Genomic DNA, 17,554 nt, shown 5'->3' with positions numbered 1-17,554 from the left:
CCTGACCCCAGATGGGGCTGTAACAGCTGACCCCCCATGTACAGTATCTAGTGGTCTGCATGCGCTCGCTGGCTAATCTAAAGTAACTATTGGATCTAGATTATCCACAGTGACAAACTCAAAAAAGATTTGTCCACGCTCTACTGCTCTGTTATCACCTGGATTTCTGAGGGCCGGTGCTTCCAAGGCATCATTCCATTAAAGAAACTAGCCGGCAACCTGGTGCTTTCCAAGTTCCAAACTCTTTATTAGGCTACATTAAAAGTGGCAGCGTTCTTGAAAAGCATCTTCAACTCTTTTATTGTGCTTATAAAGAATTTGGGACTTGGAATGCACCAGGTTCCAGGCCAGGGGCATTGCTAGGTCTGCAAAAGATATGGGGCTAGAGCCTACAGCAGTGGTCATCAACCTTTTTGCAAGCTTTGTGGATTGTCACTTGCCACCGTCACCTGCCACCAGATGCGGATTGTCACTTGCCACTGTTGCCTGGCACCAGATTTGGATTGTCACTTGCCACATCACCTGCCACCATTTGCAGATTTTCATGTCACCTGCCACCAAATGTGGATGATTGCCTGTCACTTGCCATGCCAGCCAGTGCCACCAAATGTGGATTGTCACTGCGTTGGTGGTAGACTGGCAGCACTGATCCATTTAGTTCTGAGTGAAGGCAGGTGATGTGGGGTGGGCAGTGAGAGGTGATGTCACCTCGCTGCTCCCCGCCGCACCTCGGTCTGACATTGAAGAGGCCCGGCTGTGAGGCGGAAGAGCAGTGTTGCGGGGCGGGCAGAGAGAGATGATGTAATCTCTGCTCGCCTGTCTGCTTGCTTCTCTCATCTGCTTGCTCTCTCATGCAGCCCGCCTGCCGCACCCGTTGCCAGGCTGCAGAGAGGCTATAGCCCACTGGTTAGACAGGGACCCCTGCGGCAAGAGACTCGGGCTATGGGCCCCAGATTCGGGGCTATAGCCTCAATAGCCACCCCCTAGTGACGCCACTGTTGCAGGATAATTTCTTGTATATCTAGCTTATCCATCCTGTCCCCCAGCTGATTGATGATCTTCACAGTAAAAATCCAAAAAACGAAAAAGGAAAAAAACATAAAGGGAAAAAAAAGTGGATCTATAAGTCCCAGCAGTGAACTAGGTCCTTGCTCTTACACTAGGCAGAAAAAAACTGGTTTAACTACCAGCAGAACTGCCCATAGGAGATGCTGTGTTCTTTTTTCGGCCTAGTGTGCTATTCCTAAAGGTAGCACTTCAACCCTATGGTCAAGAATAAGTCAGAATTGTGTCCTTTGATGAACATAAGAGAAATAACAGATTTACTGGCAGGATCAACAGGTAATAAAACTGTTACAGAGGAGACTCAGAAAAACCAATACGGCCCTGTTAATGCTAGTGAGTGACAGACTGGATCATATATGTCAAATTTTATTTTGCTCAGTTACATTTTAAGACTCCACTGAAAACCTAAAACAACTAAAGAAGGAATCTAATTGGCTGCTATGCACAACACAGAAAGTTCTTGTTGCAGACGTGTTTGACTAATATGCCCAATGTATAAATGTGGTCAAAAGGGAGATAGGAGAGTTGCCCAATGTTTGCTATCACTTCTCAGCTTGTACTACACAATGAAAGCTGTCATGAATGATAACAATGGGAAATACATGTATGCAGTATTTTGTCTGAGCACAGAACACTTGAGACTAACTAACCTGAGTTGTAAAAGATGAGGGCAATACTAAATAATCTCAGATGATTAAAGAATAGTACTTACATTTCTTTTTTCCAGACAGTGTGCGGATCTTCAGTATCCAACGCCATCTACAAGATACAAACAGATTGACAAGTATGAAACTGATTTCCGTCTACAATGCATGTCACAGTGCCCCTGTGACAATTCTGATCGGTCCATAGAAAGGCTTCTGGATGTCATACCTGGAGGCAGAGCAGATTCAGCTGGCTTGGAAGCAATGTAATGCTCAGTATTAGCCTTTCTCAGGACAGGCATAAATCTGTACAGAGGGAGGGCACAGTGTGCCTGTAATCCCATAGACATCAGTAAATTAGGATCCTCCTAATCAGCTTTCTTAATGTGGCTTATAAACCTGGTCACAAACCCTACTTGTATGACACGGCAAAAATATACCTCCCCAATGATGACACACAACTGTAAACACAAGGGTTAACTGTACTTTACACTCAAATAAATACAGGATTCTTCCATATCCCCAATAGAGAACGGTTCTCTTTAAATATAGAATGACAAATATACATGTAATATAAAAATAAATCCTGGCTGTAATATAAGCCCTACCCCCCAAATAAGCCCTACCCTGTTTCCCCGAAAATAAGCCCTTCCCTGAAAATAAGACCTACAAGGACTTTAACTAAGGATTATTTAGGGGGTAGGGCTTAAATTGCAGCCATCACCGACAATCACGCTAGGTCTTATTTTCGAGGAAACAGGGTGTGTATATATATATATATATATATATATATATATATATATATATATATATATAGAGAGAGAGAGAGAGAGAGAGAGATTTACATGGTAAAACAATTTGCAGGATTCATCCCATAAGGCTGAATTCACACTACTGCATTTCGTAAAAGCATGGAAAATCATGAGATTTGCATTCATTGCACCCCAAAACACAGATGTGCCACAAACTGTGTGGAAACAAAAAAGTAGACTAGACGTGTGCAATTCGTTTTGTTACGAATTCGTTTTTCGACGGAATTTGACAAATTCGTTAATTCGTAAATATTCAAATTAACGAAAACCCATTTAACTAATTAACTATTTTTACGAGAATTCGAAAATCCGAAAATGTGAAAATCAGAAATTCAAAAATTGGAAAGTAAGAATGAAAATCCGAAAATTCAAAAGAACAAAAATAAGAACGAAAATCTGACATACGAAAATCCCAAAATGTGTAAATCCAAAATTAAGAACGAAAATCCGAAAATTCGAAAGAACAAAAATCTTTAAAGTGGTTGTATAGTCTTTTTTACAACTTTTACCTACAGGTAAGCCTATAATAAGGCTTACCTGTAGGTAAACAAAATATCTCCTAAACCTGTACGGTTGTCATCTCCCTCGGTGTGGATCAGGCGAGATGTTGGGGCCTCGTTCTAAGGTAAGTATTTTCATAATGCGCTAGTATGCGGTGCTCATTATGCCTTTTCCCTTGCAGGTCAGAAAAAAAAACGTCAGCGGGTTTACTCCCGCTTTAAATAAAAACGAAAATCAGAAAACCCGGAAAAAAAAACTGAAAAACCCGAAAATTCAAAAAACCCGAAATAATAACTAACTAACTACGGTAATAATAGTTATTACTAACTATTAAAAAAAACATTTTATTATTATTATTTATTATTATTAATTCATTACATTACATTAGTTTAGATGCGGCATTCGTTATTTCGGATAATTCGTAACTTTGCATAAATTCGTATTTGTTACGTCCACTAACAGCCAAATTCGAAATTCGAATTGCAATACCTATAATTGAATAATTAGTTATTATTAGTTAGTTTGTTATTATTTGGATTTTCATTTTATTTTCTGATTTTCGTTCTTTTCGGATTTTTGAATTTTAATATTTTCATATTTGGGATTTTAGAATACCGTATCTAAACGAACACACCTAGGGCCAGCCAATAAAATGAAACGGTTGCTTTATGCATGTGGCGCAAAAATGTGCCACACTGCACAGTAGTTACGTGGCAGATTTTTGCGTGAATTTATGAATAATGGTCACATCTGGTCTGAGCATTAAACACTCTTTTATTTAGAAGCAAACGTAATTAGAGTGGAACCCTAGCTAAAAATCTGGATCTTTTTATTTAATTAAAAACACAATAAGGGTATTTACTTAGACTGGAGCAGCTAGAACCTGGACCAGTTGTGCATAGCAACCAATCAGCTACCTTTATTCTCAAAAAATTACAAGCTGAAGGTTAATTAAGCGGATTGACTGCCATACACAGGCGCTCCAGATTCCATCTGCTGCTGCTTCTGCAAATTCCCCATAATATGTGTGGGGGGAGGGCATCAAATATTGGAACTGATACCCCTGTTGTTCTGACTCCCCCTGCTGCAGCTGAAAGCTGGATTCTCCTCCTCTCCCTCCAGCCAGCTTTCAGCTACTGCAGGTGGATCGGTTCCAGTGATATCCCCCCTGCACTGATCACTCTTCCTGTCCACGATCCCCATGCTGCCCAGGCAAAAACATTAAAAATAAGTGTCTACACTGTTTAAAATTCAGTAAGACACTGTCTCCCCCCGCTCTGCACATGCTCAGTTGCTCTCCATTTTTAGGAGTTTGCTGAGTTTGTAGAGGCCGATCTGCTGACAGCCTTAAAGTGGAATTAAACCCTCCTATCCTTTACAACCCAGGAAGCTGCTTCTGTTTGATCTGCACCTGTCATGGTGCTGCACATATGATCAGTTATGACACCAGTCAGTTGATGGTTTGACAGTTTGGTTGAGAGCCCAAGCAAATGTGACAGTTAGCAATCCCAGCATTCCATGAAAGTAACTGTTTTTTGAAACCGTTAAATTGATGGATTTAGTTGCGCTTTATGATTTACTGCTGTTCAGGGGCTCTGGGCTTCAGCAAAATGGCAGCCCAAAAAATAGCTGCGAAAATAACGTGTGACATAAAAAGTTGCAATGACCGCCACTTTTTTCCTAGGATGTCTGCTAAAATATATATATAATGTTTGGGGGTTCTGAGTAACTTTCTAAATTATGATTTGTACATGTAGGTGAGAAGTGTCAGAATTGGCCTGGGTGACAAGGGGCTAATTACCATAAGTAATATACAAATAATTATTATTCTTAGGCCCCTTTCACACTGAGGTCCCGTTCAGGCCCGCCTGTCAGTTTTTCAGGCGGACCTGAACGGGTGCTCCATAGAGCTCTATGGAGCGTCGGATGTCAGCGGTGACATGTCCGCTGACATCCGACCCGCTCCGATCCGAAAAAGTGTAACGGAGGAAAAAGCTATTTTTCCATCCGTCTGCGGATCGGATCGGGTGACGACGGGCACTGCGGTCCGTCGTCATCCGATCTCCCATAGGGGAGAGCGGCGCTGTGACAGGTCCGTCCCTGCGCAGTGTGCAGAGACGGAGCTGTCATCTCCCTGCTCAGCGGGGATCGACGGAGTGATCCCCGCTGAGCAAACGGACATCCACGGGGCGGATCAGAACTGATCCGCCCCGTGTGAAAGGACCCTAAAGGTCATTTTCTATAGTTTCAAAAACTGTACTCAAGCAGTGCCTTAACGGACAAACTATTGAAGTTATAACTTCCAATCAGTAATTTCACAGTAAATAGATAAATAATAAATTATTATCTTATAACATATAGTATATAAATATATTATTTAGCTGGATTAAAGCGGTTGTATAGTCTTTTTTTTTTAAATTTACCTACAGGTAAACCTATAATATGGCTTACCTGTAGGTAAAATTAATATCTCCTAAACCTGTACTGTTTAGGAGATAATTACGCTTAATGCAGCCGCTGACGTCATGCGGCGTATGCGCGTTTAAGACACGGTTGAAGGTCCGGCAGAACTGCCAGACCTTGCTGGGAAAAAGACTCCCACGCGCGGGAGTGACGCATAGCGGCTTCAGCCACTCACAGCACCGGAGCCGCGATACCCGGAAGACACGCCGAGGCAACATGTCAGCCCCCTCATTCTAAAGTGAGTATTTCATAATACTCATAGTAGGCAGCGCATACTAGCTCATTATGCCTTTGCCTTGCAGGTTTTTTCGTTTAAAAAAAAAAAAAAAGGGTGCGGGTTTACTCCAGCTTTAAAACACTACCTTTTCATCAGTAGAAGATTCTCATTCTCCCCCTTAACTGTGAGAAAACCATGGGATTGTGGGTAAATCTTATACACATAAAGACATGTTTTCTCCTTGTAGTTAAAGCGGAGGTCCTCCCACCACTGCAAAAATGAAAAGCCAGTAGCTACACATATTGCAGCTGCTGGCTTTTAATAATAGGGCACTCACCTGTCCTGGTGTCCAGGGATGTCTGCACCACAGCTGATGTTTCCATCCACATGTTGGGGTGCTGCTGCCACCATTGTGGGTAAGGGAACTTGGCAGTGTAGCATTACGGCTTCATGCTGGGAACCCTACTGCTCATGTGCGAGGCCCACTCCTCTCTCCTACTGGCCTGGAGGCAGGGGAAGGAGGAGGGAGTCGAGTGGTCACGTCAACAGCCATGGCTGTGGCTCCCGGAAGTAGGAACAGGATACCTGTCAACGGGTATCCCCCCCCTCCAAAAGGTGCCAAACGTGGCACCGAAGCAGGGGAGAGACAAATGAGTGGAAGTTCCACTTTTGGTTGGAACTGCGCTTTAAAGTGGAAGTAAACTCCCCTATCGTTTTCAACCAAGGAAGCTGCCATCTTTGCCTCTGTTTAATCTTCAACTTCTATGGTGCTGCACATGTGATTCGTTATGACACTAGCCATTGGATGGTTTGATAGTTTGGCTGAGAGCACAGCCAATGTGCAGTTAGCATTCCTGGCATGCCTTTTTTTTTAACTGTTTAAATCCATGGGTTTACTTCCACTTTAAGAGGGTTGGTCTGGAAGGGAGAAAGGGAGAATGACTTCTGAGAGGTGTGCCTCCACTGCAACATTTTTATTGGACAGCTTGGGCCAATGGTAATTTACCATTGGTCCAAGACTCCAAGCTGTCCATTGAGCTCAGTGCCTCTGACAAGAAGTGAGGAGAGGCACTGTGAGCTCATCCTCTAAGTCTGCTGAAAACAGAGTGTGCCAGCTTGTATTTAAACTGGTCTCTCTGTATGTAGGTTCTGACAGGCTGCGCAAGGAGCCCCGTATCTCCGGAACCATAAGTCATAGGAGCCCCAAATGTTGACCAGTGGTGGGGTAGGACTTCAGCTACCTACCCCCCCCCCCCCAAATTTGGGGTCGCTGTGACCCCCAGGTCGTCGAGCTACGGCCCTGGATTTTTTTTTTATGTTGTCATGGCAGCTGAGGCAGAGCCTCCCCTGACTGCACATTCCCGGTGTGCTGTAAGGTGGTGCGGGAAATGCACATGAAATATGGGTTTCCCGCATGGCGTTCTAGTGTGAACAACCCTTCCTCTTCTGTTATAGCAGTGAACGCGCTATTCTATGGTGTTGTGCGTCGGCCGCAGCAATGGAATGCGTTGCATCGCCCAGGTGTGAATACAAACAACATAAAAATAAATTCATTCTCCAATGACATCCCTTGTCTTATTTCTCTGTGTGCTGGCTGTATAAATCGCTGATACAAACTGCAGTGTATTGAATGTCTCGTCTATACATGTAGCTCTTAGGTTGGACTCTACACTGAAGAAGCAAACATCTGCAATGAAATCAGTGCTGGGCTTTCCACTAACTCTCAGCAATAGCTGCCATCAGCACCGTTTACCAGTTACCATAGCCACCCCAGCGCTGTGTACACGCCATCAGTGTGCGCGGCGGCGCCGCCGCCATGATTCTGGTGGGCATGTGTCGTGTAATGGGGACGTCATTAGCCGGAAGGGTGTCGTGGAAGGTTTAGAGAGCTCAATCCAGGCGGTGCCACTACTTCACCTGCCAGGAGGACAGAGAACTGCCGAGAGCCGGGCAGGTGAGTGTGTCTCCGGGGTGGGGGGACAGAAACCTGAATGGTGGTCACCTTCATCATATTCCAGGGATGAGGGCTGAGCTCCTGACACATCAACGTCACCGGTGTCGGGATGGGGATGTGCTGTCCATTGTACAGGGAAGAGGGTGATGTGTTGTCTGTAGTCATCAGTATAGAGCATGGAAGGTAGGAAAAGCACCATGAGGCTGTGCCTATGGACCAATCAGCTTTAGCTTCAGCTTGTTCAGTTTAGCTTCAAAAATAAAAGCTAGAAGCCGATTGGTTGTCATGTAGTGCTCGCTTTGAGTTCCCATGTATAGACACAGTCTGTAGTCGCTGATCACAGGCAGTGTGACTTTAATAACAAATCTGTTTAAAATTTTAGTTTGAGGCTTGAATTCTATATTGCTGGTGTCATTGTGATCTGATGACCATGGTCAGGTATAGTCAGTGGTCTCTGACATGACGAATGACACCCCAGGGTTTGGATGGCATCAGGGCCATTTCATGCTTTACCTGCTGGATTTCTATCATTATTCTCCTTTTTATAAAGCACCAACATATCATGTAGTGTTTTGTACAGAAAATGCAAGAAGGGCGCAGAAGACTCATCTACAACAAGCTAGACAAAAAGTAGAGCCAGACCACAGGAGCTTTCAATCTAAACGCTGTATAATCTGATTGTAGACATCTTAATGAAGACCATACACTATACAATCTGATTACAATCTATTTTAGATCTACCATTAAATATGTAGTTTGAGGACCTGCCTTGCTAAATTGAATGCATTGCTTGACCAGTTACTTATGGACATCGAAGTTTCCTGATGTTTAGACTCAGGATGTTGTGACACAACAAGTAAAATGTTCTGTAAAGACTTTGTGTAGACACGTGTACAAATCTTCATCCTTCTCAAATTACCAGTTTAGTAATATAAGCCCAAATGACTGCACTCAGATGTATTGTTTCCCATTTATCTTACACTGGATTACTGATTGAAACACAGTCGTGTGGATTGTTCCATAGACAACAATATATCTGTGATCAGTAAAAATCTGGTGAGTTTTTACTAAGGCTGCATTCACGCCTGAGCCGATATCCGGTGCCGATATTCTGTACATCGCCATCACCTGCCACCCAGATGCAGCTTGTCACTACTTCTGGCAGCCTCTCCCCAGCCCAGTGGCGTCCGGGCGCGTAGACTTCCACAGGCAGGTGGTGAGAGATGATATAACTATCTCTCTGCCCACCCGCCACTCAGTCAAGGGCAGTTTTCAGGGCCCTGGTGTAGGGGCAAAACAGCGGTGATGCGAGGTGGGCAGTGAGAGATGATTTCATCTCTCTGCCGCATCGATGACAGAAATTGGCAGAGACTGCAGCGAGCGTCACGGGGGGACCAATATATCGGAAAGTTTCTGACCGATTATTTGGAAAATTTGAATATCGACCCTAATAATAAGCCGCTCCGATAATCGGTCGACTCTTAACCACTTTCAGACCGGACCATTTTGCTGGTAAATGACCAGAGGTCTTTTTACACTTTGGCACTGCGCTGCTTTAACTGGTAATTGCGCGGTCATGCAATGTTGTACCCAAACAAAATTTGCGTCCTTTTCTTCCCACAAATAGAGCTTTCTTTTGATGGTATTTGATTGCCTCTGCGATTTTTATTTTTTGCGATATAAACGTAAAAAGACCGCAAATTTTGAAAAAAAATGATATTTTCTACTTTTTGTTATTAGAAAAATCCAATAAACTCAATTTTAGTCATACATTTAGGCCAAAATGTATTCAGCCACATGTCTTTGGTAAAAAAAAAGTCAATAATTGTATATTTATTGGTTTGCGCAAAAGTTGTCACATCTACAAACTAAGGTACGTTTTCTGGAATTTACGCAGCTTTTAGTTTACGACTGCCTATCTCATTTCTTGAGGTGCTAAAATGGCAGGGCAGTACAAAACCCCCCCAAATGACCCCATTTTGGAAAGTAGACCCCCTAAGGAAATTGATAAGAGGCATGTTGAGCCCATTGAATATTTTATTTTTTTGCCTCAAGCGATTGAATAATGACAAAAAAAAAAATTTTTTTTTTTTTTTTTTACACAAAGTTGTCACTAAATGATATATTGCTCACACATGCTATGGGCGTATGTGAAATGACACCCCAAAATAAATTCTGCTGCTTCTCCTGAGTACGGGGATACCACATATGTGGGACTTTTTGGGAGCCTAGCCGCGTACGGGGCCCCGAAAACCAAGCACCGCCTTCAGGCTTTCTAAGGGCGTAAATTTTTGAGTTCACTTCTCACTACCTATTACAGTTTTGAAGGCCATAAAATGCCAAGATGGCACAAAACCCCCACAAATGACCCCATTTTAGAAAGTAGACACCCCAAGCTATTTGCTGAGAGGCATGTTGAGTTCATGGAATATTTTATATTTTGCCACAAGTTGCGGGAAAATTACAAACTTTTTTTTTTTTTTTTTTTTTTCACAAAGTTGTCACTAAATGATATATTGCTCACACATGCCATGGGCATATGTGAAATGACACCCCAAAATAAATTCTGCTGCTTCTCCTGAGTACGGGGATACCACATATGTGGGACTTTTTGGGAGCCTAGCTGCGTACGGGGCCCCGAAACCAAGCACCGCCTTCAGGCTTTCTAAGGGCGTTACAGTTTTGAAGGCCATAAAATGCCAAGATGGCACAAACCCCCCCCAAATGACCCCATTTTGGAAAGTAGACACCCCTAAATTTAGGGGTACACTAGTGAGACTAGGTAATAAATGGCGGGTGCCCTGAAACAATAAAAAAATAACTAACCAACCAGCGTCACCTGTAACAGTTATATGGTGATCACTGGTGAAAGGGTTAACTAGGGGGCAATCAGGGGGCTTTATGCGGTAGTATATGGGGGTCCCTGGCGCTATAAAAAGCTGCGGCGAACCTAAATACCTACCTGCCTAACTAGCGTCACCTGTGACACTAATACAGCGATCAGAAAAACGATCGCTTATTAGGCTGGGTTCACACTGGAGCGATGCGGGAACGCCACAAATGCGCGGCGGGTTCCCGCATCGCATGCCTCCCGGCGGCAGTTCACACTGCCCTATGCGAACTGCTGGGAGTGTCAGTGAAATGTTACTGACACCCCCAGATCAGTTCGCATATCGCAGTGCGATCTGCAAACTCGGATCGCATGGTGTGAACACCCATGCGATCCGATTCTGCTGCGGGCCAAAAAAAGGGTCCCGTGCGAATTTGCGGCGGGTGTGGCGGGTGCGGCGAATGGCTGAACTCGAATCGCACAGAGATCGGATGTGATTTGCACTGCAGTGCGGTGCGAATCACATCCGTTCTCAAACCGCTGCAATGTGAACCCAGCCTTAGTGACACTGGCGACGGGGGGTGATCACGGGGTTAAACCTTTATTGGGGGGGTTAGGGGGGTACCTTAGAACTAAAGGGGGCTAACCCTAACTGCCCTAACAGTTATTAGTCACAAATGACACCCGCCGGGTGATCAGGGGGTTAAACCTTTATTAGGTAATAAATGGCGGGTGCCCTGAAACTATAAAAAAATAACTAACCAACCAGCGTCACCTGTAACAGTTATATGGTGATCACAGGTGAAAGGGTTAACTAGGGGGCAATCAGGGGGCTTTATGCGGTAGTATATGGGGGTCCCTGGCGCTATAAAAAGCTGCGGCGAACCTAAATACCTACCTGCCTAACTAGCGTCACCTGTGACACTAATACGGCGATCAGAAAAATGATCGCTTATTAGGCTGGGTTCACACTGGAGCGATGCGGAAACGCCGCGAATCCGCGGCGGGTTCCCGCATCGCATGCCTCCCGGCGGCAGTTCACACTGCCCTATGCGAACTGCTGGGAGTGTCAGTGAAATGTTACTGACACCCCCAGATCAGTTCGCATATCGCAGTGCGATCTGCAAACTCGGATCGCATGGTGTGAACACCCATGCGATCCGATTCTGCTGCGGGCCAAAAAAAGGGTCCCGTGCGAATTTGCGGCGGGTGCGGCGAATGGCTGAACTCGAATCGCACAGAGATCGGATGTGATTTGCACTGCAGTGCGGTGCGAATCACATTCGTTCTCATAAACCGCTGCAATGTGAACCCAGCCTTAGTGACACTGGCGACGGGGGGTGATCACGGGGTTAAACCTTTATTGGGGGGGTTAGGGGGGTACATTAGAACTAAAGGGGGCTAACTCTAACTGCCCTAACAGTTATTACAGTCACAAATGACACCAATGCAAAAAAAAAAAAAAATGACATTGGTGTCACTGTGACTGGGGGGCAGGGGTAATTGGGGGGGTGATCGGGGGGTAAAGGGGGGGTGTGAGTGTGCCTGGCATGTTCTACTGTGTGTGTAGAGTGTTGGTGCAACTCACCGATCCGCTCTCCTCCGTGTCGGAACGAAAAATACCGACACGGAGGAGAGAATACATCACTTCCTCTCCTGTGTTTACATTACAGGAGAGGAAGTGATGTCACGGGGGATTTCCATTCGTCGAGAGCGATCGCGAGGGGGTGGCCATGAATGAATGGCCGCCCCCTCATCCCGGATCACTCTCGAAGGAATGCCGACCGCCGCAGGCACCGGGGGGGGGCCCGATCGGGCCCCCCACCCGCGGGCAGGCAGGGACTTATATATACGCCCATATGCCTGCCCGTGCCATTCTGCCGACGTATATCGTCGTGCGGCGGTCGGCAAGTGGTTAATGTAGACGTTATTAAAGCGTAGTTCTGCCAAATTATGAGACTCGGCTGATCACAGATCTGAGTAAGGGGTCGATCCCGGTCCCTAACCATGGGATCAGCTGTCATTGGCTGAGCACGTGATTTAAACAGAAGCCCAGTAATCCAGTATTTTTTTTTTTTTCCCCTCACGCTGTCAGCCGCGGCTGTGCCGCCTACCAGTGCCCACAGTGCCGCCCATCACTGTCTTATAATCAGTGCTGCCTTATCAGTGCACGTCAGCACACATCAGTGAAGGAGAAAAATGACCTGTTTTCAAAATTTTAGAATACACTATGAAACAGTGTTTTGTTTTTTGTTTTTATTTTTTTTATTTTTTTATTTCAGTCCCTTTGTTTTATTTAGCAAAAAATAAAAAACCCAGCAGCAATTAAATACCACCAAAAGAAAGCTCTATCTGTGTGGAAAAAATGATAAAAATGTAATTTGGGTGAACTGTAGCATGACCGTGCAATGGTAATTCAAAGAGTGACAGCGCTGAAAGCTGAAGATTGGTCTGGGCAGGAAGGGGGTTTAAGTGCCCAGTAAGTGGTTCAAATATGGACACGTACCTGTCCAGGGCGCCCGTGATGTCAGCACCGGAAGCCGATCCGTCTTTCAGGTGGAGGTGCCGCCATCTTCGGTAGGGGAATCAGGAAGTGAAGCTCACAGCCTGGTTACCTTCTGCGTATGCGCGATCCCACTGGTCCCTGCTGTCTTCTGGGACCTGTGTGTCTCCCGAAAGACAGCGCGGGGGGGGGGGACGGAGGAGGCGTCAGACATGGAGTGGATATCTGCAGATACTACGGCTATCTTTGCCCGGAAGTGGGAGCAAATACCTGGATTAGACGGATATATGTGCCCCCCCCCCCCCCCCAAAAGGAGCATCACAGTGGTGTAGTGGGTAGCACTCTCACCTAGCAGCAATAGGGTCACTGGTTCAAATCCCGAACATGATACCATCTGCCTGGAGTTTGCATGTTCTCCCTGTGCCTGCGTGGCTTTCCTCCGGGGACTCCGGTTTCCTCCCACAATGCCAAAGGCATGCTGGTAGGCTAATCGGATCCTGTCTATGAATTGGCCTGTTTATTTGTATGTTTGTAAGCGTCAGGAGTGACCCTACGGAGTAAAGGATCGCGCTATATCAAGATGCAACTCAATTCAAAAGGTGACAAATGTGACACGGGAGGGGGGGAAGGATTCCGAAAAGTGGAAGTTACATTTTTGGGTGGAACTCCGCTTTAAATAAAGCTCAGGTCTTGTTCTGTATTAAAACCCATGTCTAGCAGAGCTTCTCATTCTGGAAGTCTGGAGGCAAACCTCCCATCTGTGTGAGTTGTTGTGCTCCTCCCTGCCCCATCCATGTGCGTGCTTTTCCCCACCCCGCATGCATGCTCCGCCCCTGCCCCATCCATGTGCGTGCTTTCCCCCACCCCCCCATGCATGCTCCGCCCTGCCCTATCCATGTGCGTGCTTTCCCCCACCCCCCATAGCATGCTCCGCCCTGTCCCATCCATGTGAGTGCTCCCCCCGCCCCCCATGCATGCTCCTCCCTGCCCCATCCATCTATGTGTGCATCTCACACCCATGCATGCTCCTCCCTGCCCCATCCATCTATGTGTGCATCTCCCACCCATGCATGCTCCTCCCTGCCCCATCCATGTGCGTGCTTTCCCTCACCCTCCCCCCATGCATGCTCCGCCCTGCCCTATCCATATGCGTGCTTTCCCCCACCCCCCATAGCATGCTCCGCCCTGTCCCATCCACGTGAGTGCTCCCCCCGCCCCCCATGCATGCTCCTCCCTGCCCCATCCATCTATGTGTGCATCTCCCACCCATGCATGCTCCTCCCTGCCCCATCCATGTGCATGCTTTTCCCCCACCCATCTATCCACCCGTTCTCCGCCCTGCCCCATCTATCTAGCTCATCATTGTACTTCATGTTGCTTTAGATGGTGTGAGATGAACACCTTTTTTTTCCTAGCTGCTTTGCCTTTCAGTATTTTTAGATCTCAAAAAGACATTCTCTAGAAAAACATTATCTGTACTTTCAGCTTTAGTCACCCTCATATTATTGGATCCACCAATTACACACTTGTAGCCAAGAGCATGGTATTTAATAACTGTGAAGGGTGATGTGCCACAATCTGTATATACATCATCATATAGGACACAAAAGGATGATTATGTGACCTCTGACCTTCAATGACAACTTCTGCCCGACAATCAGATGTGTTACATTTGTGGTGATGTTGGATTTTGTTTAAAAAATTAAAAGGGATAAGCAACCCAAACCTTAACGCATCCTTTATTTCCAAATATAAGTCATACACATCCGCATTGCCCTGTAATCTGCAATACTGTGTTTTTCTGCCTCCATAGTAATAGCTTCTTTGAGCTCCCAAACTTCTCCTTTCCCCTCTCACTTCCGTTTGTTTGGAAAGAACAGTGCACATTAGTGACCGTCATGTGCACGTCTCTGTGAACACTACAAATCCCATAGTCCATCCCGGGAGTGAGCAATAGAAGGTGGCCATGTTCCTACATACAGTGGGACCATAGAGAATGCATGGAGCCACCCTCTAATAAAGTCTGATTATTTTAATTTTATACTAGACATTAGCAGATAGAATTACACATTAGTATCTTATAAGGAGTCTGTCTACCATCTGTAATGTAATCTAGCAGGGAGAGTGTGATGCTTTTAATGACATCTGAAGTCTGGCAGAGCTGGAAACTCAAGTGTAACCACCTTATTTCCAGAGGGCATCTACACAAACCTAGAGTGTTTGGTTTTTAGTGGAATGACCCTTTAAAGTTCACCAACTTAACCTAATATGTTGCTCAGTTGAGAACCAGTCTGTCCAGAAATGGAAAGAGCTCATTTATATACATAGAGATTTACTAATTGTTAGATCTGTGACCGAGTCAGTCCTGACTCATTGAAAAGAGGGAAGGAAGTATTATGCCTTGTAGGTGCCTCCAGCTAAGCTAAGTACGATGAGTTCTGGCACGATGGAGCTGGCAGCACACGTTACATTCTTCTCGTTTTGTGTATATAAATCCTAACAAGGACCCTTTCTTATGTGTTTTGGTCTGTTATAATGTACCCTTGAAAGTGCTTTGCTATATGTGCAAAAATCACTGGTTGATCCTGCCTGAATTTATGTGCAAGAGCTGATGACTCCCTGTATACTCAGTCCATGCGGCACTCCTGTCTGTTATTGTTCACAGAACACCTTTCATGTTATGGAGATGAAGCGAGGGGGAGATGTTCTGTAATCATAAACCAGTCCTAGTATGACAATGCTGCCCCCCAATAGACACAGTACAGCAAGTGTGCTATGTCACCCTAGGGGCAGGAGTTGTTTACTGGCAGAATCACTAGGTACAAAAAAAGAAATTTGTAAAAAGAAAACCAATACAACCACATCTAAGGTGTGGCAAACTGTAATGACTTTTATCTTCTTTTTATTTATTTTTTTTGGGGGGGGGGGGGGGGGTCAGATACGTTTTAGGAAATACAGCTGAAAATTTTATATATCGCTGTTTTATATATCGCAGTATTTTTATTTTTTTGTCCAGCCAGTCTTATAGTTTTACTTGTCCCCCAACACTGGTCTGTCTGTAAGATGAATGTGCTGGTTCAGCAATGAAGCTTGCTTTGTCATATCCGCATCCAGCTTGCTGATTGGATACCGCATCACCTCTGCTCGCTGAGCTGGCCCAATAAGCAGTAATGTTAAAGCAGAAAGTGGCAGAGTGATTACCCTGACTGGCAAGGCGAGTGTCACAAGATTCGCTGTTTAGAATTACAAAACCATTCACATGTTAAAGCAGAGTTCCACCCAAAAGTGGAACTTCTATTTACATGCTTCCCCCCTCATGGTCTCACATTTGGCACCTTTCAGGGGGAAGGGGGGGGGAACGGCTCCCCTCCCCCCCCCCCCCCCCAATCTCCTGGAAGTTTGGCCCCCCTCCTCCTTCCCCCACCGCAGTGCGCTTCACAAATGCGCAGTAGGGAACCAGCATGCCTGATTCCCTTACCAGGAATGGTGGCGGCAGCACCTGGGAGCCAATCAGATTTCAGGCTCCCTGGACAGGTAAGTGTCCTAATATCTAAAAGTCAGCAGCTACAGTATTTGTAGCTGCCGACTTAAAAAAATTTCACCCAGGCGGAACACTTTTTTAAAGCAGAACTAATGTGTGAGATGAAGAAACTGTGTTCAGGCAAGCTTTTTATTGCAGAAGAGACCTGCAATGTGCCTTTTTCAATAAAATAAACGAATCTGCCTGCTCAGGCTGCTAACAGTTGATTACATGATGTAAACAAAAGCTCGATAATCACTTTTTTTTTTTTTCCTCCCGATGCTGACAGCGTGAGTAGAAAAAAAGCCAATCACCGGCTTATCTGCAAGGGTCATCGGTCACGAAGAGGCAATTGTGCCCACGAGTGGCATCTATCAATGCCCACCAGTGGTGCCAATCAGTGCCACCTAACAGTGCTGCCTATCAGTGTAACCGATCAGTGCCCATTTTCTTTCTCGTACATCAGGGGACACAGAGTCTCAGTAATCACTGATAGGTTATATAAGGTATCACTAGGTGATTGGACACTGGCATACCCTATACAGGAAGTTCAACCCCCTATATAACCCCTCCTCTTATTGGGAGTACCTCCAGTTTTTTCACCAGTGTCTTAGGTGTTGGTCACAAGTAAAGATGTGCTGAGCTCCGCTGGAATATCCTGCACTAGGGCAAGCCATGCAACCAGATCCATTCAAGGTGTCTTTTTCAGGCCAAATTGGATGGTACCCAGGCCTCATGTCCGAGGAAACGAGGTTGTACCTGTAACGCTTCTCTTTTTAGAGAGCTGGACCCTGGGATCCAGTATTTAGTTATCAGCCATATTCTTGGTGGGGTGCTTTACAGGACCAGAACTGCGGATCCCCCTATACAAAGGGGGCCCCAGTCTCTGAAGGTTTTTTTTCTAAACTGAGCCCACCGTGAGAGGTGAAGATTGGGTCTGTTACACAGAACCCTGCAGCTGGATAAGGTAAGGGAGACTCCTTAAGAATTTTTCTAATTCTAGTAGGTTTCTCCTTTAACCACTTTCAGACCGGACCATTTTGCT

The 17,554-nt window shown here is 45.5% G+C and overlaps 2 protein-coding genes across 2 annotated transcripts in view; one reads left to right on the top strand and one right to left on the bottom strand.

Moving 5' to 3' along the window:
* The window catches only part of LOC143934159 (tubby protein homolog), a 151,687-nt gene extending 149,794 nt beyond the window's left edge, over positions 1-1,893 (bottom strand). Inside the window, exon 1 of the mRNA XM_077457524.1 lies at positions 1,778-1,893. Within this exon, the coding sequence (XP_077313650.1) occupies positions 1,778-1,824 (47 nt within the window). The 5' untranslated portion in view covers positions 1,825-1,893. The remainder of the gene's footprint in view (positions 1-1,777) is intronic.
* A 5,606-nt stretch (positions 1,894-7,499) lies between these two features.
* NUCB1 (nucleobindin 1) overlaps positions 7,500-17,554 on the top strand; it is a 65,708-nt gene continuing 55,653 nt past the window's right edge. The window contains exon 1 of the mRNA XM_077457522.1: positions 7,500-7,656. The gene's annotated coding sequence lies outside the window, so the exon portion shown is untranslated. The remainder of the gene's footprint in view (positions 7,657-17,554) is intronic.

Source organism: Lithobates pipiens, unplaced genomic scaffold (assembly GCF_037356315.1).
Source record: "Lithobates pipiens isolate NorthernLeopardFrog02 unplaced genomic scaffold, aLitPip1_a1.2 Scaffold_27, whole genome shotgun sequence".
NCBI classification, from domain to species: domain Eukaryota; kingdom Metazoa; phylum Chordata; class Amphibia; order Anura; family Ranidae; genus Lithobates; species Lithobates pipiens.
The sequence above is the reverse complement of the archived record's forward strand: the minus strand, read 5'-3'. Positions and strand labels throughout refer to the sequence as shown.